Source organism: Varanus komodoensis, unplaced genomic scaffold (assembly GCF_004798865.1).
Source record: "Varanus komodoensis strain SLA01 unplaced genomic scaffold, ASM479886v1 scaffold1, whole genome shotgun sequence".
In the NCBI taxonomy this organism is placed as follows: Eukaryota; Metazoa; Chordata; class Lepidosauria; order Squamata; family Varanidae; genus Varanus; species Varanus komodoensis.
In genome coordinates, this window is record NW_025335268.1 from 86,251,501 (window position 1) to 86,274,568 (window position 23,068).

The 23,068-nt window shown below is 37.0% G+C and overlaps 1 protein-coding gene across 3 annotated transcripts in view; it reads left to right on the plus strand.

The window, feature by feature from the left end:
* TMEM131 (transmembrane protein 131) overlaps nt 1-23,068 on the plus strand; it is a 76,522-nt gene that overhangs the window by 25,014 nt on the left and 28,440 nt on the right. For 2 of the 3 annotated variants that reach the window (XM_044433409.1, XM_044433425.1), the window contains 15 exons: nt 5,522-5,590; nt 6,395-6,518; nt 9,128-9,244; nt 10,194-10,316; nt 11,691-11,771; nt 12,740-12,890; nt 12,977-13,033; nt 15,037-15,098; nt 18,410-18,518; nt 19,126-19,234; nt 20,132-20,285; nt 20,377-20,547; nt 21,200-21,526; nt 22,047-22,151; nt 22,631-22,717. In XM_044433409.1, coding sequence (XP_044289344.1) covers nt 5,522-5,590; nt 6,395-6,518; nt 9,128-9,244; nt 10,194-10,316; nt 11,691-11,771; nt 12,740-12,890; nt 12,977-13,033; nt 15,037-15,098; nt 18,410-18,518; nt 19,126-19,234; nt 20,132-20,285; nt 20,377-20,547; nt 21,200-21,526; nt 22,047-22,151; nt 22,631-22,717 — 1,846 coding nt within the window. The remainder of the gene's footprint in view (nt 1-5,521; nt 5,591-6,394; nt 6,519-9,127; nt 9,245-10,193; nt 10,317-11,690; nt 11,772-12,739; nt 12,891-12,976; nt 13,034-15,036; nt 15,099-18,409; nt 18,519-19,125; nt 19,235-20,131; nt 20,286-20,376; nt 20,548-21,199; nt 21,527-22,046; nt 22,152-22,630; nt 22,718-23,068) is intronic. The other variant, XM_044433417.1, reaches the window with a different exon arrangement.

The window sequence follows — 23,068 nt, forward strand, 5'->3', positions numbered from 1 at the left end:
GGACTGTAACTTAGAAGTAGAGTTATGCTTTGCATGCAAAAGGTCTATTTCAGTTGCTAGTATCTGCAGGCAAGTTAGAAAGACTGAAAATCTGAAAAGCCACTGCCAGTCAGTATAAACAATTCTTAACCAAATGGGCCAGTAGTGTTACCATTCCTACACAAGCACCCTGAAGGTACCAGTCTGGGGAAGGCTGGTCTATCTTTATAATTCTCACAATTAAAGAGGTCCTGTGTTGAATTATTGTAGAATCCTTGCCCTGGTGATAAGCAGGAAAGACTGGCCATACCTTTTGAACTTGAAATGTTAATTACACTCTTCTGTACCTGTTCCTTATTACCTGATCTGTGTGAGATAGAATTCTAAATTCATTACCCAGTCTGAAGGTACTTGAGCACTCATGAAAGCTGCATTCATGAAAGCTGCAAACAGATGCTGATTCTAGGTGAGGACCTTTCATTGAACAGACACCCTGGCATGGCTTAAAAGAACCTGCACAGCATAAGGAATTCAATCTTGCAAAAAAAAAAGTCATTTCTTACTGCTGTGATAGTCATTAAAGTACTTTCTAAAAGACTGGAGGTGGTGGTAGTTTGATTTTCTTGGCAAAATTCCCAGTCTCCTACGTGTGGCAGATTAATAAGTATTTCCTTTGTGTGTATTGTAAATAGTTGCAATGCATGACTGGCATGTGAGAACACGGACCAAATTTATATGGGAGGCAATAAAAATAAGTTAACTGCTGTTGTATTACACTGGCCAGATTCCTCATTCTCAACAAATCAGTTTGTCTTTTCTTCCAAAAAGCTGGGGTGGGGAGAGGGGAAATGGATTATCACTTTGTTATCTTGGGAAATGGCTCAATTTGCAAATCCTAATTAATTGTTGCAAAAATCTACTTGAAAACACCTAAGGAGAGAAAATTATTTGTATTCAACTTGCTGACCCACAGTACATATTTAGGGAATTTTCCTGGCAGACAATACATGGATGTATTAAAGAAAACAAGAACCCTGCAAACCCTGTGAAACTAGTTTGTGAAAAATGGGAAATTTCATGATTTCAAAATAGCCACTAAGTTACTGAAGCAAGAAGGTAGAGAGGCAGAGCTAACTTCTTTGTAACCTTGATCTGTTTACCTGTTTACTTTTGTTTCCCCCAAGTTATTAGTTAACCTTATATCAGCCTCATGATACTCTTTTGTGCGTGTATGCAGTTTTTGTTGGTTTGCTTTGTTTGATTTGATTCTTAAACATCTTCAGAATTTGCTTCATATGAGAAGTAATACTGCAACCAAATAAATAGAATAGGCAAGGGTTGAGACAATCCTTTTAGGACTGTTGTGTTTTAAGGCACAGTACCTTCAACAGGACACTTCCAACAGAGATGACTAGCCTCTCCCCCTTGCTCTCCTGTGAAGGATACAGCTTCTGAAGAGGTGCACACTCAGCAGGTCAGATGGAGAGGCCTTGTAGATTGTACCTGGCCTGTTGGCTAGAGATTTCACACCCATACTGTTGGTAGAGAAGTGATATGGTATGGGAGCCTTCTTTAGCAAGGTTTTTGGTATGATGCAGTCTGTAGTTTCCTGAACAGTTATTTTTTCTTTGAACGCTTACAAGCTGATCTCTATTTCCAAAAAATTTGGGAGCAAACATCAAGCTTAAGAGCATACAACTTATCCTCTTCACTGCATATAGTGAGTGTATCCAGAGTGTATCCAGAGGAGTGTATTCATATGTGAAATCTTTTCACTCTGAAATTTATACTTTAGCAGTAACCTTAGCACTTAGATATTGAATGAACATGCTCTGCTTCTGATGGGGAGGGGCAGGTGTTCTATATTTTTGCATGCTTCCTCTCCAAGCCTTCCAAGAAAGTAGACTTAACTTATCTTCAGCCTCTGTTTACCTGTTTACCTTGACCTTTCCATAAACTTTAGTTAGCTTTATGCTATGTGTGTGTTCATGTGTATGTAGATTTTGTTGTTTTGTTTGTAAACAGCTTCTGGTATTGCAAACAGAATGTATGTGACCTCAAGAAATTTTCATGTAACTTTGGACCTGGTCATGTGTAGTGCTAGAGCTGTTCTGATTTCAAAGTTCATGCTAAGATATCCTCACTTAATCTGTGTACTGTGGGTGTGAAAAAAAAGAAATCACATCTTTTATGACTGTGAAGAAAAAGCACTTATTTTTCACTGCTTCCAGTTGGTTTTTAGGACATATGGTTTTTAAGGGGTGTAAAGATCTAGGTATAAAGGGATTTCAAGGGGTTTAGGGATCCCCAGTGAAATTCTCAATATTTCTACAGGTACACTTTTGAAGACCATCAGCCTACTAACTGGCTTATGTTTGAACAGTGGTTATACTGGCATGAGCATAACTGTCAAAAGAAATGGTCATCATCGCCATTTTATTTTATTTTTGTTACTGTTTTATGATAACAGTTCAGAGCAAAATTCAAATTCTTTAGAATTCTTACTTTAAGTAGAATGGATTTGAAAACTACACCAATTCTTATTTTTAAGGAGTTACATATACTGCAGGCAAATGTTAAGAGTTGAGCCTTTCTAATGTGCCCAACTATCTTCATCTGTTAGCAGCTATTAAATCTTTGGAGTGAGATTCATATTATACCCATTACTTTACAGAACTTTGTGCCTGCTAAGTTTAGGCAGTGCAGTTCAATTACAAATGTGGGCCTGTTCTCATGGCAGAACAACCAATCCATTTAAAGCTGATGGGTTATTGTGCATAAATGGGGAGAAGCAGACATGCTATCTACAGTGCACCTACCTCTTTTACTTTTACCTCACAACCTACAGTTGGCTCCTTCGTAGGTTGCAGAGCATGTCACCAAAACCAAGATCATTTTTGTAAAAGAAGTTAGCCCAAAATGTGCCGGGGTGCTTAGCTCCTAAAGAGTGCACTGGGCTTTGTTTGGATATCATGTTCAACAACAGGAACAGATCTCAGATTATTGAATAATAATGGAAATGATAGGCACACTGCAGGCAGCACACCCACTGTGATTTGTTTTTGTAACTAGGGTCCTACATATATTATGGCTGGAATTAAGGTTTGCTTTTTGACTAGTTCAAGATTTAGGCTACACTCCTATACATTTAGGATTGTATTACTTAGGATTTCTTTATGAGTAAATTCTATTGAACTCAGTTGAGCTTCACATCTGGGTAGATATGCATAATACTATTCTTTTCTCATTTTGAGTTGAAAGATTTTAATTCCTATACAAAAAGGCTGAGTCTGCTTCATTGCTCAACTGAAGGCCATTTCCTTATGTTTGACAAAATTTTGATCATATACTTTCGGGGGGCAGGTGCCTTGTCCTTTACAGAATTCGATAAACAAAAAAACAGACAAGGCAGGATAGATCAAAAACAAGTGTTGTGATGTTCATCTGGAGTGGAAGCACCACTGAAAGAATCCATCCCTGAGTGTGGATGAGGGTGATATAGGAGAAAGGAGGTATCCCCCTCCTGAATCTGATATAGACTGTCTAAGCACTTGGATGTGAGCCACCGTTGAGTCAGTGTTTTCCAAGACTCCTTCATTGCATTGAGAAGGGTCGGCACAAATGGGATGGCCACTGGGACAGAGTCCTCCATCTGGATGGCTTCATAGATCAGATCGATTGATGGTTCTATTAGTTGTTAGATCCTTCAGCCTGAGAGATGTCACCATCCAGAGGACCTGCTCAGACAATCTACTCAAATCTTTGGAGGGGGATTTTGGTCCTTGGGTGGTCACAATGTCCTCTGGTGATGTGGAAGACAGATCATGATACTGTGCCATATCTGAATCAGAGACACAGTCTTCCGGGGTGGAAGATGTAGAGGAATGAGTGGATAGTGAAGGCAGTGCTCATGGTGGTGGAGCTGGGCACACTGCTGGTAGTTGAACAGCAGGGGATGCTGGTCCTGGACATGGTGGTGCTGGGATGGATGAGGAAGCAGGCCATGGGTCTCCTTGGTAGAATGGTTTCTAGTACTGGTGCTGGAAGCCCATTGGTCTTTGTTCCCAGGAGTCCTGTCCAAATGGAGCCATTGGTGGCATCCAGCAACTCTCCCTCTCCCAAGTAGGCATGGGAGTCATACCAGATTGACAGCTGGAGCTCCTGGAGACAGCCAGGAATACTGGTTTAAGGATCGAACCAGGTTGTTGTTCCCACACTGGCTGGGAAGACCCTCAGGACAAGATGTAAGAGACTCAGTTGTGCTTGTACATTCACCTGAGTCGTACAGTTCATTCACCAGGGCAGCCAAGACTGTTTCTTTTCTCAAAACTGTAGGACAGTCAGATTTAATTCAATCCAAATCACTGTCATCCCGGAGTGCTCCACCCCTTCAGTTTAAATCTGTCAGATTGAGGGTGGACCTCTTCAACAGGGGCCATGCCACTGCTTTCTCTAATGCAGAGTTTGCCTACACTTTATGGTGAGACACTGGACACCTCAGATGCACATAGATAGGTAAGACTTGACCGCTTTTATTCATTCCCTATTTTATTATATATTTCCTCTCAACATGCATGTAATCTACAGCCATTCAGGTGTAGTGACAAAACAGATACACATTGCTAAATATAACAGCTACTAAAAGGGTGTTGTGTTGTATAGGTATTTGGAATGCCCTTCTTTGTATGGTGGGATTTTCTTTTCCTAGGGCAGAAATTACTGACAGAATATCTCCTGGTGACATTTAAGCAGTATATCTTTCTTGGCAGCAAAACTGGAAGCTTCTTTATAATGCGTGTGCATTTAAACACCTTTCCTTGAAGACTAGACTTTCTGATTTGCATTTGTTTTCTATAATCAAACTGATATTTTCTTGTATTCAATATGTATAAATTAACATAATACTTCTCTTCTAATATAGAGTTGAACCAGTATGGAAATAATTCATACAGGGGAAGTTCATAATGGGCTGCTCTCTGTGTAATGATTTACTATATATTCACATTGTGAAAGTGCATTAGGAGATAACTAAGACATTCTGCAAGTTTGTTCATTCTATTAAGCAAGCTGACCAATAAATTAACTTTTGGCTGCTTTCAGAAGATCAGAAGCTTAATAAGCTGAGTTTGTACAAGCTTCAGGCACTTAGATGCAGGTGTTTTCCTTCATATGACCAGCAAAATAAGTCAGAAACTGCATTTAACCACAGCTTCCAATTATGTCTGAAACCAGGGAACCTTTATTAGTGGCTTCAAAGTAAGCCAGAATATGAAGCAGTGGTTTAATGTTGATTGTCCAAACTCAGCCCCGGATTGCAGGCTGCCTAAGCATAGATTATGTTGCATGTTCTGTAGAGTGTAATCCACTCTTGGTAAAAGATTATTAGTAGAAGGCAAGAATGTAATAAAATGTGTGTGCTTGTTGGGAAAATTGACTTTGTAGGCAGTATTAGAGTTTCCAGTATAGATGAAATATGCATATATCTGAGTTAATTGCATCTGACATAAAACTTGCCAATTTGCTTTCTTCTTGTTCTTAACAGTGTATCTATGTATCGAGGGAACTGCAGACCTATTCAGTTTGAACCACCAATGCTGGATTTCCATGAACAGTAAGTTGGCACACTTTGGTTAGTATTCTAAGCAGCCTGTATCCTGCAATTAACTGCTCCACAAAGAATAAAAGTTTATATTTAGTGCCACTTGATGAGTCATTATAATCAAGTGGCAGTGAGCTGTATCAGATAAAGCTTAATAATCTGTGTGTAGAGTTCCAAGGGGTGTCCTCTGTGAAGAACTGTGCCACTTCGTCATGCTGATAGTATAAACTGACATTATTTATTTGTTTATTAAATGTATATACTGCACCCAATACACACGACTCCCTGTTTGTGCTCAGCTTTTAATACAAGTTATTTGTGCCACCTATTCATATACCTGGTTCACATAACATGGCCAAGTCATTGTGGATTATTTAACTAGTGATGAACCAGAGCCCCAGTATTGAATGTGTAGCCCCTGATCAGAGATTGTGTCATGTTATCTGAATCTGGCTGACATGGCTTATTTGAGTGTTAAACAACCCTTGCATAACCTGTGATTGGTAGAACTAACACAATCTCTGATCAGGGATTGCATATGCAAAATGGCAGCAGCATGTCCCTTGCATGTACTGCAGTTCATCATAGGTTAAATAATTCACAGTGGGACTAGCCATGTTGTACAAACTGTCCCATTGATTGCAAAGCTGTTTAAAGAAAAAACTTGGAATTGAAGAAAGGACTTTAAATATATTTCAGTTCTTGGTGTACTAAGGTACTGTGTTCCCTGTAGCTATAAAATTATAAGGATTATGTGATGACAGGCAGAGACAAAACATTCTAGCAATGTTTTCTACTCTTTCTGTTTTTATATAGGCCAGTTGGGATGCCAAAAATGGAAAAGGTTTACTTGCATAATCCCAGCTCAGAAGAAACTATTATATTGGTATCAATATCTGCAACAACCTCACACTTTCATGCATCTTTTTTTCAAAACAGGGTGAGTTGGCTCTGCTTTTTGATATAATGCAAACTTGTTTCAATCCAGGCATAATGGATTCTACTTTTATTGGAAGTAGAATGGAATGGAAGATTAACAAATTACTCTAATTGCAGGTCACTGTGGAAGAAGTATATGAAAAATAAATCAAGGGATGTTTCTGTAGGATAGTCTCGTGCAACCTGATACCCTCACCTGTTGTAAACTACAGCTTCTGTAATCTCCCTTAACCACTGGCTGTGCTGGTTGGGACTAATAAAAATTGTAATCTGAAACATAGGGAAAGCTTCAGGTTGGGGACATCCCCCCCCTCCCCATAGTGATTCCCTAGAAATTTTACCATTTGTTATCTCAACAGAAAAATTGCTCACAAATACCAGCTAGTATAGGTTTTTCCTAGTTTGCAAATGCATTTTGGATTATCAGGTGATTGTATTCAGCAAAGCACTTATGCAGATAAGTACCAAAACTTAGGAGCTCACCAATATTAGGCTAGATAGGCCATGTTTATATATCATGTGAAACTGCATGGTTCCCATGATGCCAATTTGGGGCTGAACTTACTGGTCAGACAATCACATGGTTCAGAGTGCAATGTGATTTCCATCTTGCCCTCTCCATCTTCCTGGTGAGTAAAATCACTGTCCTTTCCCTATTCTTGCCTGTGCACTTCAGTAGCTGCCTCCTGATCGGTCCACTATGGTCATGAGATGGTTCCTTTTCCCCCCGCCAAGTGTACTTATATTCCTAGTTTCAGTTTCCATGGCCAGTCCTACCAGGGGTGTCTATGGTGTTTCCATACCAAGCAGGGTAAAATCCACAGTCTAGACAACTGAAGAAGTCACAGTTAACACGGAAACGGACTACAGAAAATATGGAGGTGGGTCCAGATGACAGAATAATTCCTCGGTGGTAAGATTTTACCATGGCTTCTTATGTTGTATGACCCACCCACTGTGGAAATTGCTTCTAAATTGGGTTTGCAAGCCATGGTTCATCCTAATTTGTGATCTGCCATAATTTCTGAAGTGAAAAACCATTTCCACAGAGATCAAGGCTATCAATCTGCTACTACTCCTGCTGGCTATTTGCTGCCTCTGGTGTCCAAGGCAGTATTCCTATGTATGTCAATTGCTGGGGAACATGAGTAGGAGGGTGCTATTGCTTGTGGGTTTCCCATGGGCAGCTGGTTGGCCACTGTAAGAACAGAACACTGAACTAGACGAAAGCTAGGTCTGATCCAGCAAGGCTCTTCTTATGTTCTTATTTTTGCCATTTTCCATTTCCAAAGGCTGTCATACCACAGAGTCAGGAATGGATATATGGATTAATGAAGCTGAGTGGATGAAAATAAGGAAGGACAAACTGTAAACCATAACTTTCTGTTAGTGCAAAACATTGACATAATTTCTGATTGTGCCAGTGACTCTTAATTTTCCTCCTCCTGTACTGCACATGGGACAGAATGACTGTGCGTGGTAGTGATGCACTGTGTTTAAGAAAGAAACAGTATACCCATTCAGATATTCAAATAAATATGCTTGAGAAGTGTAGGATTGTGGCAGATCCCACAGCTTCACAAATTCATTAAAACATCTATAGTTCCAGGATAATAATGTTCTTTGTCACATTAAGCCTTACTGTATGTACCGTTTACATGTGGGAGTTCTCTTCTGGCATCTGCTAAAGGCATGTAGTTAGAGACGAAGTCTGCTGCTTTGATACTTTCTCCACATGCAATTACACCAGTTGGCACACAAAAGACATCATCTAATTCCATTTTCCCATGAGTTTGAGCCCAGTGCTTATGGTTAAGGTGAAAATATGATTCACTTCTTAATACTATCAGTTTTAATTTATGTTAAGAAAGATTTTTCCATGATCTTCTACCTGTAGCTTACTGGTATGCCATATATTTTGAAATATAAAGAGGATTATCGCTTTTATCATTAAATGTTGGTAGCACTGATAATTTATACTAGGGTGTTTCCAAAAATGCAGATAACAGGTAATTATAAGATTAGAAATAATCCCTGACTCAGAAAACAAAAACTCCAGTATTTGGTCCATTAGAAAAATCCCATACCATGATAGCAAAACCAATAGTTTTTACTGGGTCAAACCAAAATTCACAAAGCAGTATGCAAGCTTTCAAGTTACTGGGATGTGTCTGTTCAACATCTAGCCTAAAGAAAAAATAGCCAAATAGCTTAATCTCATAAGACCGAACTGCTCTAAACCCGATTCAGGAAACTGCACACAGAAACAAGGAAGAAGTAAATTGGAAGTCAGAATCCTAAGTAAATTAACCAGGGATTTCAGATTAATGTAATTTTATTCACTATATGGTAGGAGGCTGCTGTCCTTGCAAAGGAAGTAGCAGAATTGTCAGGGCTTATGATACAAAAAGAAGCTCTAAATTTGCTAATTTTGTCGATATTTTAATTAAAATTCCCAGTGGAAGGATAGGTACAAAGTCAGCTATTTCATGTGTTTCGGTGTGTTTAAAAAGTTGTTACACATCAATCTCCTTTTGAATAACAGACAGTATTCTTAAAATACTATACCTTTCAGATGAACAGCATTTTAATTTCTGATTTACTTTTCAGAAAATCCTCCCAGGAGGGAACACATCATTTGATGTAGTTTTTCTTGCAAGAATGGTGGGAAATGTAGAAAATACTTTATTTATTAACACATCTAATCATGGAGTATTTACTTACCAGGTAAGAGGAAATAGCACTATAACATTTTAAAATGCACTTTGTAACAATCTAAACAATTTGTGTTTGCTTCATAGTTCAGCACGTGTATCTACAGTTTCAGTCAAAACTGCAGCATTTATGCTGAACTCATTCCTCAGGTTTTGTTCAATATTAGTGAGCATTGGTTCTGGAGTTAGTCATCATTCAGCTATATAAAAGTTCAACAAAAATGGCACTAAGCTATGCATGCTTTTAATGTTTAGTGCATCTCTGAGTATTTCACTGTTCTCTGTGTGCGATCCTGTAACTTGGAAATGAGCAAGCTAGCAACCAGATATTAGACTTTCATCTTCTCAGTTGATCTAGGACAACAATGAAGCACTTCTTATTTTTAAAATGTACCACTAACTTATCTTTGTTTTTTTAAGAGATACAATAATAGTGACTGAATTGTATATTGGCAATGCAACTGCAATCAGTAGCACTTCACAATACCAAAATGTATGGGAGAAAGCATTTAACTGACAAAGTAGCCTTTTTCAAGAAGGAATACAGGTTTTTATATCAAATACTGATCAAAATATCTTGGGAAGCCTTTTTATGTGCATAATCAACACGATTGCATTGCTTTAAGTCATTGGGTTTAGGAGGTAGGAAACAAAACATTTTCTTAGTTGTGAAAAGTTCTGTATCTAAAAGGTCCAAAAAGGTCCAAAAGCAATATTTGTGTATTGAGAGTAGCTTGGTTTGTAACTTTGTATGGATGGTGAAAGATAAGAAAAAGTTATATATGCTACCTTGCATCCTAAATAGATTAAATATGGCATGAGACTATTTTAAAATGCATTTTTCAAAAGTAAACCTCAGGCTGGGAAAGTTATGGTTTCTTTTCTGTTAATAATTTACAATAAACATATAAAATAAACTTATGCTAAATAAGGTGGTTACGCCTCTTTTTAACTTTAAACAGGTGTTTGGTGTAGGAGTACCAAATCCTTACAGACTCCGCCCTTTTATTGGAGCAAAAGTTCCTGTAAATAGCAGCTTTTCTCCTATAATTAATATCCATAATCCCCACAGTGAACCTTTGCAGGTAAGTATCCATAGTTTTAACTACTTGTAAAAGCATTCATTGCTCAATTGTGAAACACACCTTGGAAATTTTGGGCTCATTTCTCTACATTCATTTTAGAAACTTACCTGTTTAATTCACTCAAGTAAAAATATTTGTCTTGGTTGCAAGAACTGATTATTTTAAAAGTTGTGATCACATTATAAGGGTTGACGTAGGAAATTTGCAGACTTTTACATTTGCTTTTGTTGTTAACTGCCATCAAGTCATTTCTGACTTATAGTGACCCTATAAATGAATACTCCATCCCAAATGTCCTGTCCTGCTCAACAGCTGTTAAGACAAGACTCTAGCTTAGTTTAGCTAATTGATCCATTTCATATTTGATTTCCTTTTCCACTTCTGCCTTCAGTATTCCCTAGCATTATTGTTTGTCTTTATTTTAGCCCAAGCTATTTTCAAAGCTCTCCTTCAGCACCATATTTCAAACATATTAATTTTATTTGTCTGTTACTTCACTGTGTAGCTTTCACACCCATACATACATATGTAGCAGATTTTTTAAAAAATTGGCAGAACTATTAAAAGTTTAAAAGCTGTACATACTGCTGTGCATACAGTAGCAAAATTTAATGGAGCCGAATTTTTCAGGGGCATAAACAAAGTGGAAAATATTGATTATTTGGAGAGTTTTTGCTTCCAGTTATATTGATAGTGCTGTATCAAACTGCATTCTTCTGCCAGCAACATTGACACAAATGGTGATCTGAATTCTCCCTCCACTGTTCAGACACACTGCTTGCAGATGTCTGGGTAACACTCATGGATTTGAGGGCCGTGCAGGTATCTACAGGGGAAAGGAAGGGAAACTTTTACTGTGGAAATAGAAGCCTGCTTACAATAAGGTTCAGGTTATTTGACTGACATTCCTGCCTTTCTCACAAAGGGTCCAGAGAAGTTAACAACCTATATGAAGCACATCACATAAGCATCATTAAAATCATGTAATAAAATACAGTAGAACCATCAATACAGTATTTTTTTAAAAAAAAATGTATACAGCACTTGTCTATACCCCCAAATGGGTGCACAAAAACTGATTTAGCCCATAAGCTGTAATATACTGCTATAAAACTTTAACTACTTTAATAGTTATGTAGAAGAAAATATAGATTCACTATTGATACTAAGATGACAGACAATTAATACCTAATCTATGGCTCCTCATTTCAAGGCAGGACCCTTTGTAGCAGTCTGATTAGGTTTCTTAATGATTTCCCATGTGAGGATTCCATGAGGAATCTTCTTTTTGAAAGATTGTGATTCTTTCAGGACATCTAGTTTGGCCTCCAACAATAGATCAACTGCAATTGAAAATTTTGGCTATTCTTGTAGGTGGTGGAAATGTATTCAAGTGGAGGTGATCTCCACCTAGAGCTTCCAACTGGCCAGCAAGGGGGTTCAAGAAAATTATGGGTGAGTAATCCAAATGCTAATTCACTCATACCATGTTGTTAGCAAGGTACAGCCAAAACCTGTTGTTTAAATTCTAACACATTGTGGCATTGAGTTTTGTGGCCCAGGGCATGTAGTATTATTTTTAGCAAATCATACCCTCTGTCTGTCTTCTTGATAACCATTTACTTCAGCAGGGCAAAGTAAAGTGGCTGAAGTATAGCATGTGGTTGACGCAAGGCAAAATCTATCCTGGCACTGCAAGAAACTCTGAATTATAGATTAAAGCATCTATCTTTCTTTCTTTTCCTTTCATTCTTATTTATTTATTTCCTGCCTATTGCCAGTGATTAGGACTCAATGCTACTTTTTTTGCATAGGGAACATAGATGACTTGTAATTTTTGTGGGGGTTCTCCAAACTCTGGACTTTCCATCTCATCCCCTACCTCAATGATTGACATTTGCTAGATTAGCAGAATTAAATTTGACTCTCTTTAGTGTAATTAAATCAAATGTAGAAGTTCCAGAAAACTGGAATACATAAGGTATGGGAGAGGTGTGTGCTTTTGTCAGTTGTAACAGGGGTGCTAGCACAAAGTTTCTGTGTGTTTCTATGTTCAAATTTCTATGTTGTCAAAACCAAGTAAGGTTGTATGTTTATACAAAATATTGGTGATATCATTGAATCTATTTCTTCTAGTAGATAAGTTGTCAACAAAATTAGCTATGGTCTCATTCTTTGGAAAAAACAAATATAACCAGTTGTCATTTGTGTAATATGTATTTGAATAATCCCCTAATTCCAGTTCCAGACTTTACATGTGATAGGGCTTTTTTCCCATCTGGTTTAGAAACTTCCTTCCATACCTGTGTTTAGCCCAGTACCTGAAAATCCAACATTAATACTGTATATTTCCATTGTGCTATACATGGCTTTAATTGTATTGACTTTATTTTCTACAATTATCTATGAATCTATTTTAATAGGAAATTCCTCCCTATGAAACTAAAGGAGTTATGAGAGCCAGTTTTTCTTCAAGAGAAGCTGATAATTACACAGCCTTCATTCGAATAAAAACAAATGCCTCAGATAGTACTGAGTTTATTATTCTTCCAGTAGAAGTAGAAGTCACAACAGGTTTGTAAAAATGTATTTTAATCTGTTTGATGTATTTCCAAACTGCAGTAGAGAAAATGCTCATTTTGTTTTCACCTTTCTTAAAGCCCCTGGAATTTATTCATCAACAGAAATGCTAGATTTTGGTACATTAAGAACACAAGGTAAGCTTTATATTTGAATATGCCATCTTTTCTAATTACAGGGAGATATGGTTTTGAAAGGAGTACATTTTATTTTGTCCCTTAGACTTTTCATGTAAGGAAGTAAAAGCAATCAAATGTATCCATGCTTTACTTAATTATGCTTAGGGTATATGGATTTGGAAATAACATTTAAAGTAAAATTAAATACATGAATAATGAAAATATAAAAAGAACTTCTTAATAAATATACTCCCAAACTGAATGTCATTCAAATGAGTTTATACAGGTACACTTGTAATTAAGCACTGTACAAATGGTTACATATTTTAATAAATTGTCCTCCATTTTGTAATTGGAAATTCATTAACTACTCAAAGGTTCTCATGTATACACTGGGATGTATGCAGAGGCTTGGATATTGGGTGGTATAAAAATGAAATAAATAAAATAAATCAGAACTGCAATGTTTGGTTAGTTTTTGTGATAGTAGTTGACATACAGCATTTAGCTATAAAATCATAAAAACAGTGTTATCAAAAATGTGGCCATGAAAAATGGAATGAGAGCCATCTCCATTCTTCTCAGCTTTTCCTGAATTGTATTTATTAAAACATAAATTCCTTTTTTATATAACTGTGTGCATCTGAATCATTGGTTGGAAGTGTGGCGGGGTGGGGGCATTGTTCTAACCTTTTCAAAAAGACCTAATTTGTATGACACAACTTGTCATAGGTAAGTAGCCATGGTGGGTTGTTGCAGGGGGACTTATTTTTCAGAAATAAGCCATTCTAACATTCCTTCACTTGCCTTAGGGGTTGTTTGGGTTTCTGTATTCTTTGAACCAGATAGACAAATTTCATCATGAATTGCAGGACCAGCTTAGCAAGCCACACAGCAAGAGGAACAACCCCCCTCCTCAACACTTTTTGTTATCTCTCCTGTACCACTGCCAGTGGAGCCCCACACCAATGTCCAAGCAGCCACCATTGGTTCACCACTTTTACTCCTTCAGAAAAGTGTGCAATTGTGTTAATACTTTTCTTTTGAATCTTAATCAAATGCACAAGGGCAAATTTACAGTTGTCCCTAAAGCATAGACTTGCCTGCCTAGTTTCTACATTTGTTTCAGTTGCCAAATAAAATAGTGAAGTAAAGTAGGTAACAGATTGAGGAGTTAATATCTGTGCTTTCTGGAAAATCAGGAAACTTAGCGAAATGTTGAAAAGGTGGAAGGCACTGAGAAGTGTCAATTTAACACTTAAAGTTGAGAGGATTACACTGTTAAGTGGGAGATTGTCTCCCACACACAGAGAGCTTTTAGTGGTACTGTCTTTTGCTGTTTTTTCCCTTTTATCCGTGATTTTCAATTTATGCCTAGACAGCTGTGCACTATTTAGGCTATATGCAGATTTGGCCATGTTAATATCTATGCACATTACCTATTCCACTTGGCTGTTTTCTTTGGCAGCTGAAATGTACAAAGAAATTGAGCAGACACATCAATACAAATTGGGCTACCATAACAGCAACAGACTGACATAAATGATAATTTTAAAAAATCAAACCTAAAAAACAAAAGAACTGAACCCTAGTTGTTCTGCTTTGAGACTCTAAGGAGGGAAAAAACATGGTAGTGGAGCAGGAGCAGGGTGAGAGTGACCAGATGATTCTGCCATTAAGGACACTTCTGCCATTAAGGACACTAGCTGGAGGACTAAGGAGAAAGGAGAAGATGCATGGTGATCCTGATTGTTAGGTGCCTTGTAGGTTGTACTGGAAACAATCCACACTGCATACCTTATTCTCAGGTAGCTTAGCAAGTTTATCTAGTCATCATTAATTATCAGACCTCTGATAAAAAACATGAAGGATTTTTTCAAATTTGTTTACAACTGATGACTTTAATTTTTAACTGTGTCATTTGCAGTAGTACTTAAAGTAATGCACTTACAGTCAGCAGTATTTTACCACATCATTTTTACCACATAGCCTGATAACTTTTTTTAATTGGGTTTCAATAGATCTGCCAAAAGTTTTAAATCTACACTTGTTAAATTCAGGAACAAAGGATGTGCCAATAACAGTAAGTACTGCCCTTTTTAATTTCATATTCTCATCCAACTTCTCTTTGCTTTGATTTTCTTCCCACATACACATCATCTGTATCAAAACATTAATGATGTTACCTTGGTTGTCATCTTCTCACCCACTCTTCTAGCTTGTGCAGTATAGGAGAGGAGCACAACATTGTGCTTGTATGGTCTATATTTCTGAAATGTAATTTCTTGTTAACATAGCTTTGTTTTGCCTTTACCCGCACATGGAGTAAAGATGGTAACTGGTTATCTACAACTAGAGTTAAAGCCTGATCTTTGTGTCTTAAACTGTAAATTAGTCTTACTTAGAGTAGATCCATGGAAATGAAGTAGACCCATTTCAAGTTTGACTACTGTTGGATGCAACTCGTGCCTTCTGCAAATGTTCCCCCCCTTTAGCTTGCCTGCAGTTTTAATGGAGTGAAGAGCTATTGGCCAGGCTTGCATTTCCACAACAGCTCAACACAGTGTCAAGCTACACTAAGGTGAAGCACATGCATACAACCATTTCAAATGTTCAACCTCCAGAGGAGGGTTGTGATGGCTTAACATGTCATCTGAACTCAGGTTAAACAACCCTCCGACTCATGGTATGTTTCAGGGCTATTTGACAATTAGTAAGTCCTCAAGTGACCCACTGCCACCTGAGTTCAAATGACATGATTAACAATGGTAACCCCCATCAGGGGTTGAGCATTCAGAATGACTGTAAACATGCACCAGAATTTGTTATGGTGATCATGAATGCTTGCCTATTGTTATATAAAGACAGCCTATGGCCTCAAACCCAGAGGCATAGAACACCTTCCAGGTATACTGCTAATTTTATTTTTTGTTACTTATCTAAAATGGTAAAAGTACTTTCAAGTAGCAAGTAGAGACCTGGTTCACATGTCAGGTTAAGCTATGGTTGTCACCATGAGTGGTTGCATGATGTTTTAGTATGATGCCCAATCTCAGTGACTTTTCAGTTGTGAATTATTTTTCACAGGCAAATCTCCCTGAGAAGCCATGACTTGTAATAGGATTGTTTAGGGTTGTGGTGATGCCTTGATCCAACAGAGCCACTTCAGTATGGCTTGTTGAAAACAATGAGAGAGTTGTCTGCCAAAAGTTGTGTAAACAATAACAACCCTGCCAGCCTCGCCTTGCAATCTCATCCTCTGTATCACATCTTGAAATGAGACTAAGTAATCTACTAGTCCACTTTGACAGGACACTAAATAGTGACACCTGTTTTTTTTCATAATCAAGAAGACTTGTGCAAATGTAACTTTTTTTCAACCTGAGAGAGATTTGTGCCAATTCTAACTTAGTTGTTGTTGTAGCAGAGTAACTAACTAAAGCAATGTAGTTGCTGAGCTTTGGCAGATTTGTACAAATCTCCCTAACATTTTTTAAAAGTTAAAATTGTACAAATCCTAGAAAGATATTGAAAATAGTGTTAAATTTATGCAAGTGTCCTCAATCTGGAGAAGAAAATTCTCCAGAAAACCCTTTATTTTGCTAATGAATTCAAACACACTCTTAAGTGGAGTAGCAAAGTAGGCTGCTGAGGTTGTGTTGCAAAGGCACGTGGGATATAGACTGGGAGCAGACAGGAAAACGAAGTAGGAAACAAATCATGCCAAGCCCCCAGGGTACCTGATTATCTATCATGAGTAACATAGATTGGAGAGTGAACAACCAACCAACTTATTTTCAGGGTGTCTTATTTAAACCTGTGAACCAGACTGTAACATAAATCCTCATATAAGACTTATGGGCAGTAGCATCTCTACAAGCAGTCTACAGGCATAGTGAATCTTCCATTACTGTCTGTCCTGTTCCCCACTCTCTGAGTTATAGAGGAAAAGATGCAATAAATTAATCATATTACTAGCTAGCTCAGTGGCAGAAAGGTTGCCCATTGTTGGTGGACAAAAAATGAAATCATTTATTCTAATTGAACACTGAGCAGGAAAAAAAGGTAGATAATTCTGCTCAGTTACCTTCCTCTTAACAGAATTAATATTTGTTAAAGTACCAAGAAGGTTAGTATATAGCCAACTATCTGAGCTGGGTTAGTTTATCTAACTAATTCATTTGTCTACTAATAATTTGCCCTTATTCTTACTAAAAAGATACCAGCTTCACACTGCAAGAGTCTCAGTTTTTTTATTTCTGCTACTCTCCAAGGTATAAAGTGATCTGGTTAAACCTATTGCATACCACCTAGCATATTGTGAAGTCTAAAACATTTCCTCGTATTGCCATATAAACATGGGGTGGGCAGGTGAATAGCAGAAACATATAGCTTCTGAAGTTTGTTTCAACACCATTTCGAAGCAAGGGAGAAATCTCCTTGAAACTTCATGCTAATGTCATGGGAAAGGCCACGACTATATTTAGCAGAAATTTAATCTAGATACTCATAGAACTAAATTCCTTCAAGACTAATAGAATTGTTGCCAAATACTATAGTCAGAAACCTTTACTGGGCTTTTATATTGAAGTCTGTGTATCTTCTTAAAAGAAGGCAATTTATATTAAAGTGGTATGAAGTTATTTATATTTTTCTGTTTCTGTGCCAGAAGATATTATGCTTATTTTACCACTATATTATGAACAGTCATTCATATGTAGTTCTACTGAATTTTATGATCACAATTCTGCCTGCCTCTTACAGGATTAAAGCCAACATTGTTTGAACAGAGAATAACCTGCTTCAAGTAATGAAGCCAAATTATAGTTAATTAACTTTGCTGTGGCATATTCCATAACCATTTTGAATGTGCAGCCCTAATCAGACTTTTCTAGTCTGACATGTTTTCTCTTTCTACCATCTTGCCTTCTCCTCCTCCTCGCCATTTTATTATCACAACCTTGTGAAGAAAGTTAGGCTGAGAGTCAATGACTGGTCCAAAGTCATCCTGCAAGTTTCATGCTCAGATGGGGCTAAAACCCACATCTCCAAAATCCCAGCCCAGCTGTTCAACCACTATCCCAGACTGAATCTTGTATGCTAAAATATTAACTAGTTCTTACATTCATTTGGAAGCAGTTTATTGGTCATATCTAGGACACATTCAAAAGATGCTAAAAAGAGTTTTGGGGGTTTTTTTAATATCCCCAGCCCCTAGCTAGGCCCATGTTCTGTACTTTCAGCTGTTTAGTCTTCTTTCTGGTGTGATAGGAAATATTGAAGGTGAATAAAAAATTAAAATGATATAACTGTTGTCTTTTTTCCATCATGCGAAGGGTATAATATTTCAGCAACCTCAAATTTAATCTGTTTACACTTTTGTTTGTTTTCCAGAGTGTTCGACCCACACCACAAAATGAAGCCATCACAGTGCATTTCAAGCCAATTACACTGCGGGCTTCTGAAAGTAAATATACCAAAGTTGCAAGTATTAGTTTTGATGGTAAGTAATGGTATTTCCATTCACTTTTAGTTGAAAACAAAATGCATTCTGCCTCTTATTTAAGGTTTGGGATTATTTTTGTCTGCAGAGTTGAATATATTACTAGTGATAACAATTTTGGGGGTTAGGGTTTACACTTGATTTTTTTAAAATAGTTATAGGTTAGAGTAATTTAGGTAATGCTGACAAGGTTGTAAATTGTCTTTGCAAAGCATACATGTCTATTTGGATCTACTTTAGTTAATTTTATGAAGGTTCAAATACTGAATCCTATTATTCAGTATCTGTGCAAGTGAGAATGGATAGAGTATAATGGTAGCAGTCTACTGAAAGGTCCATCTTCTGGCTAAAAGAACAGATGTTCCTGTGCCTCCCTACTTAAGCCCAGCAAATAGTTAATACTGTAAAGCAACATTATTCATAGACAACAGCATCCTAATATGATCTCTGAGTAGGCTGGTTGCAAAAAAGCTAGGGATTTACATGGGATCCACCAGCACTTTAACAATGATAGTTTTATTAGTGTAAAATAATACTATTTTAATGATATGTGTGTGTAGCAGCAGCAATAATAACAACACTGTTTTTATTCATAATGTACATTTAGCATCAAAAGCAAAACGACCCCCACAGTTTTCTGGAAAAATAACAGTCAAAGCAAAAGAGAAGAGTTACTCTAAACTTGAAATTCCATATCAGGCAGAAGTATTAGATGGGTAAGATTTCACTGGATTGCATTCATGAGAATTTATTGTACATGTATGAACTTGCATATAATTTCTGTAGACATGTAACTAGACACTTCCATAGCTGCCTGTAGCAGTAGAAATGCTGTCAAATGAAAATGTTATTGTTCAGCATAAGGCTGTTGTATGAACTGCATATGGCTTTTGTGTTTTGTCTCCTGTATACAGAGCTACAGATTGAGGGGAAGTTTGAGGGGAGGGGTGGTCCAGATTCATAGCAAGTGCTTATATTTAAACAGTGCTGTGCTAGGGCACATGATGATTATGTTAGTGGTAAATTGCTGCCCACACGTGTCAGAAAGGGAAATGGCAGGGTTAAGCTTTAAGCAAGTAAAGCCCTAAGTATGTATGTATGCATGTATGTATGTATGTATTTATAAAATTTGTATGCCGTCCAATTACTTATGTCTCTGGATGGCTTACAGCATAAAGTTAACTGATATTAACTTAAGTATAAGTTAATACTATTTCATCTTTCACATGTAACATGCTGATTGTAACTCTCTTGCATTGCTGGGTGTTTTGTTTGGTTTCTGATTTATTTCTCAGTTCTTGTTTTAAACATTACTGGAGGTGGCTACATATTTGGATGAACTGTGTTACTGGTTTTAGCAGGGTATGTTGATGAGGCAAAAGAGGGAATCTGTGGTCTGTTGGGTGGATCTGAACTTACTGACAAAAGCAGGAATGAGCCTCTGACTCTACTTCAGGCATACAAAGATGTTTATGACATTGGATAAACAATCCAGAAAGAGAAGTTATTCTGCAGTGTATAGCCTCACCAGTTTTGTGGAAAGGGGGTTATATATTGTTATTATTATAGAAATTTGTGCAAATCTCCAGCTTAATTTTCTTATTTTGGAATAGATACTTAGGATTTGATCATGCAGCCACTTTGTTTCATATCCGTGACAGTCCTGCTGACTCTGTGGAAAGGCCTATCTATTTAACAAACACATTCAATTTTGCAGTGTTTGTTCATGATATAATGCTACCAGAAGAAATCAAAGCAATATTTAAAGTAAGTCCAATTATGAAAACAGTACTTCATTAATATTTAATCTTATGCAAACTGTCTTCACTCTTAACTTGGATCATATTTATTAAACTAGGTCCACAACTTCAGCAAACCAGTTTTAATTCCACCAAATGAATCCAGATATATTTTCACACTTTATTTTGTGGCTTCCTTGTCATCTCTTCACATTGATAGCAATATTTTGCTTATTACCAATGTCTCTAAATTTCATCTACCTGTGAGAGCATACACTGGATTTTTAGATGTAAGTATATCTTTGAAAACCTCTTGCTCTTTTTAAAAAGTAAAATATGTTGGATGGGAATTCTTTGTATTTCTGCAGAGTATTTTCACAGCCGGAATTTGAATTAAACTTGATTCCAGTTCAGATGGTTTGGAGACAGAGTGGAGGGTGGTTTCATAGACCTTGATCCAAGAAGCTCTCAGTTGCTTTGGACCCAAACTAGATTAGAATCCCCAAAAGAAACAAGTGGTAGATAGTTCAGAAACTATTCAGAGTTATCAGAAGTTTAGGGTGAGGACATTCTTTGGAGGGTGACAAGAGGGATCAACCCACTCTCACTTGCAGTGTGTGAAGTAAAAAAAATAGCTCTGTGGTTCCAGAAAAGCACTGAAAAAGAAAAGGGAATGTATTTTTCAGAACTGGTAGTTCTCGTCTTGATCTCAGACTGCTTCTTTCAGCACTTTTTGTCACTAGAAACATAGGTTTTGAGAGTCAGGTGTTAAATCAAGAATCGCAGTGCTGGTTTGTTATTGTACAAATATTGTACAGGATCAGCTCTGGGAGGCAGGAACCAGTAGGTTAGAACAAATGACAGTACCTCCGAGTCCCTGCAGTATTTGTTATATGAGCTATAAGCTTCTTTAATAGTGTTAATGCTGTTCTGTTTTTCTAGTATTTTGTATTGCCTCCAAAACCTGACAAGCAGATAATAGACTTTGGTATACTAAGTGCCACGGAAACTAGTAGCATTTTGTTTGCAATTATCAACAGCAATCCAATTCAGGTAAGAGACATTCACATTGTAGTTTTGATTTTTCTTAAATGGCAATGCCAATTATTATTAAACTGTCCTATCTTTTTCAAGCTGGCTATAAAAAGTTGGCATGTAATAGGTGATGGTCTGACCATAGAACTTCTAGCTGTTGAAAAAGGAAACAAAACTACGATAATTGCAAGTCTTCCAGAGTTAGAAAAGTCTAGTTCCTTGGATCAAACATCAGTAAGTAACACATTTTTTAATGCTCCGTAGTACAAGTTTAGACAAACAATATAGACATGTGTCTGCTGTTTTCATAAGACATTAAGCCATTGTAGTTTGTCTTGGATCATAAAGATGGGAGATCATTTTACACTCAAATGATAAACAAAATCTGATTCTATGACACAGTTTGCCCTGTTAACACAACTTTAACAAATCACAGTGCACTGCAGCCACCATTGCCTGATTAATCCATGGTATGTTGTTGGGTTGTCTTCCCTTCAAGAAAGCCATTTCACCTGGGTTTGGACAATTTGAGAAGCCTTACTGTTTAACTGATGAGGCAAGTATCAGCAGGCATACACAGTGGCATAAACAAACCACCATGGTTTAAGCTGTGATGATCTTGCAAACTAGACCTATGTATTTCAATACAAAGCCCTTTAAAAGAATGATGTGACTTTTAGGTAACTCTGTTTTTAGAGTTCAGAAAAAGGTGAAATTAAAGTTGATTAAGTAAATGTGTGTATCTGCATTACAGATAACATTGATGCCTGGTTCATACACCGTATTCAGAGTAAGATTATTACCAAAAGAGCTTGAAGGAATACATGATGGGGCCATACAAATCTCAACAGATTATGAGGTACTTCTAATACTAAATCTGAAAGTCATGAGCAAGGAAGCAGAAAATAAGCCAATTTTAAAAGCTGGCTCTTAGCTCTTGTAATACTAATTCTCAATTATTTTAAATATTATCTGCCAATGTATTTAATACTTACTATAGTGCTTGAGAATAATATAAGTGCAAATGCAGCTATGTTTCTTTATAACTTGGCTTTCAGAGTATAAATCTGATTACAGAAAACAAGCAGCATGTTTCCTTAGTAGTAATTGTCTTTTACAGTGTGGCTATTTTTTTTATACTTGTTCTGAGATGTTGAGGAATTTTTGCCTAAATACAATGACGGCTTCAGATTAGAGTCTCTGTTCATTGTAAAAAAAAAACAATATTTTACAAAATGAAAAAGATCTTTAGAAATATGCTAGTAGCAGAATTAGAATCTAAATTTGATGAGTCAATTTGAATATTTTAGTTAAGCTTCCTTTTCCTTCTTTCTTCAGATCTTAACAGTTCCTGTGAAGGCTGTAATTGCTGTAGGTTCGCTGACTTGCTCCCCAAAACACATTCTTCTTCCACCTTCCTTTCCAGTAAGATGATCTATTTTGAAGAAATGCCAACAGTTCCTTCTATTTTTGGGCTATTGTTATGGGAAAGAAAACAAAGTTCATAAACAAATTACTCACAAGCATATAAACAAATTATCACTAGATCAGAAATTGTGCTTTATGCTATCACTGCCTAGGCAATTTGAACCCAATTGTCTTGTTTATTTTCATAGAGGCTGGATTGATTGCCTAGCCATTTCTTATTGCTACTTAAGTATGGGGTGATTGAATCAGTCCAAGTGCTAAGAACTAGCAAATATTAACTACATCATTCAGATATCTGAATTCATGGGCATATTAGATATGCTTGCCTCCCTGAGGAGGAAGGCTGCT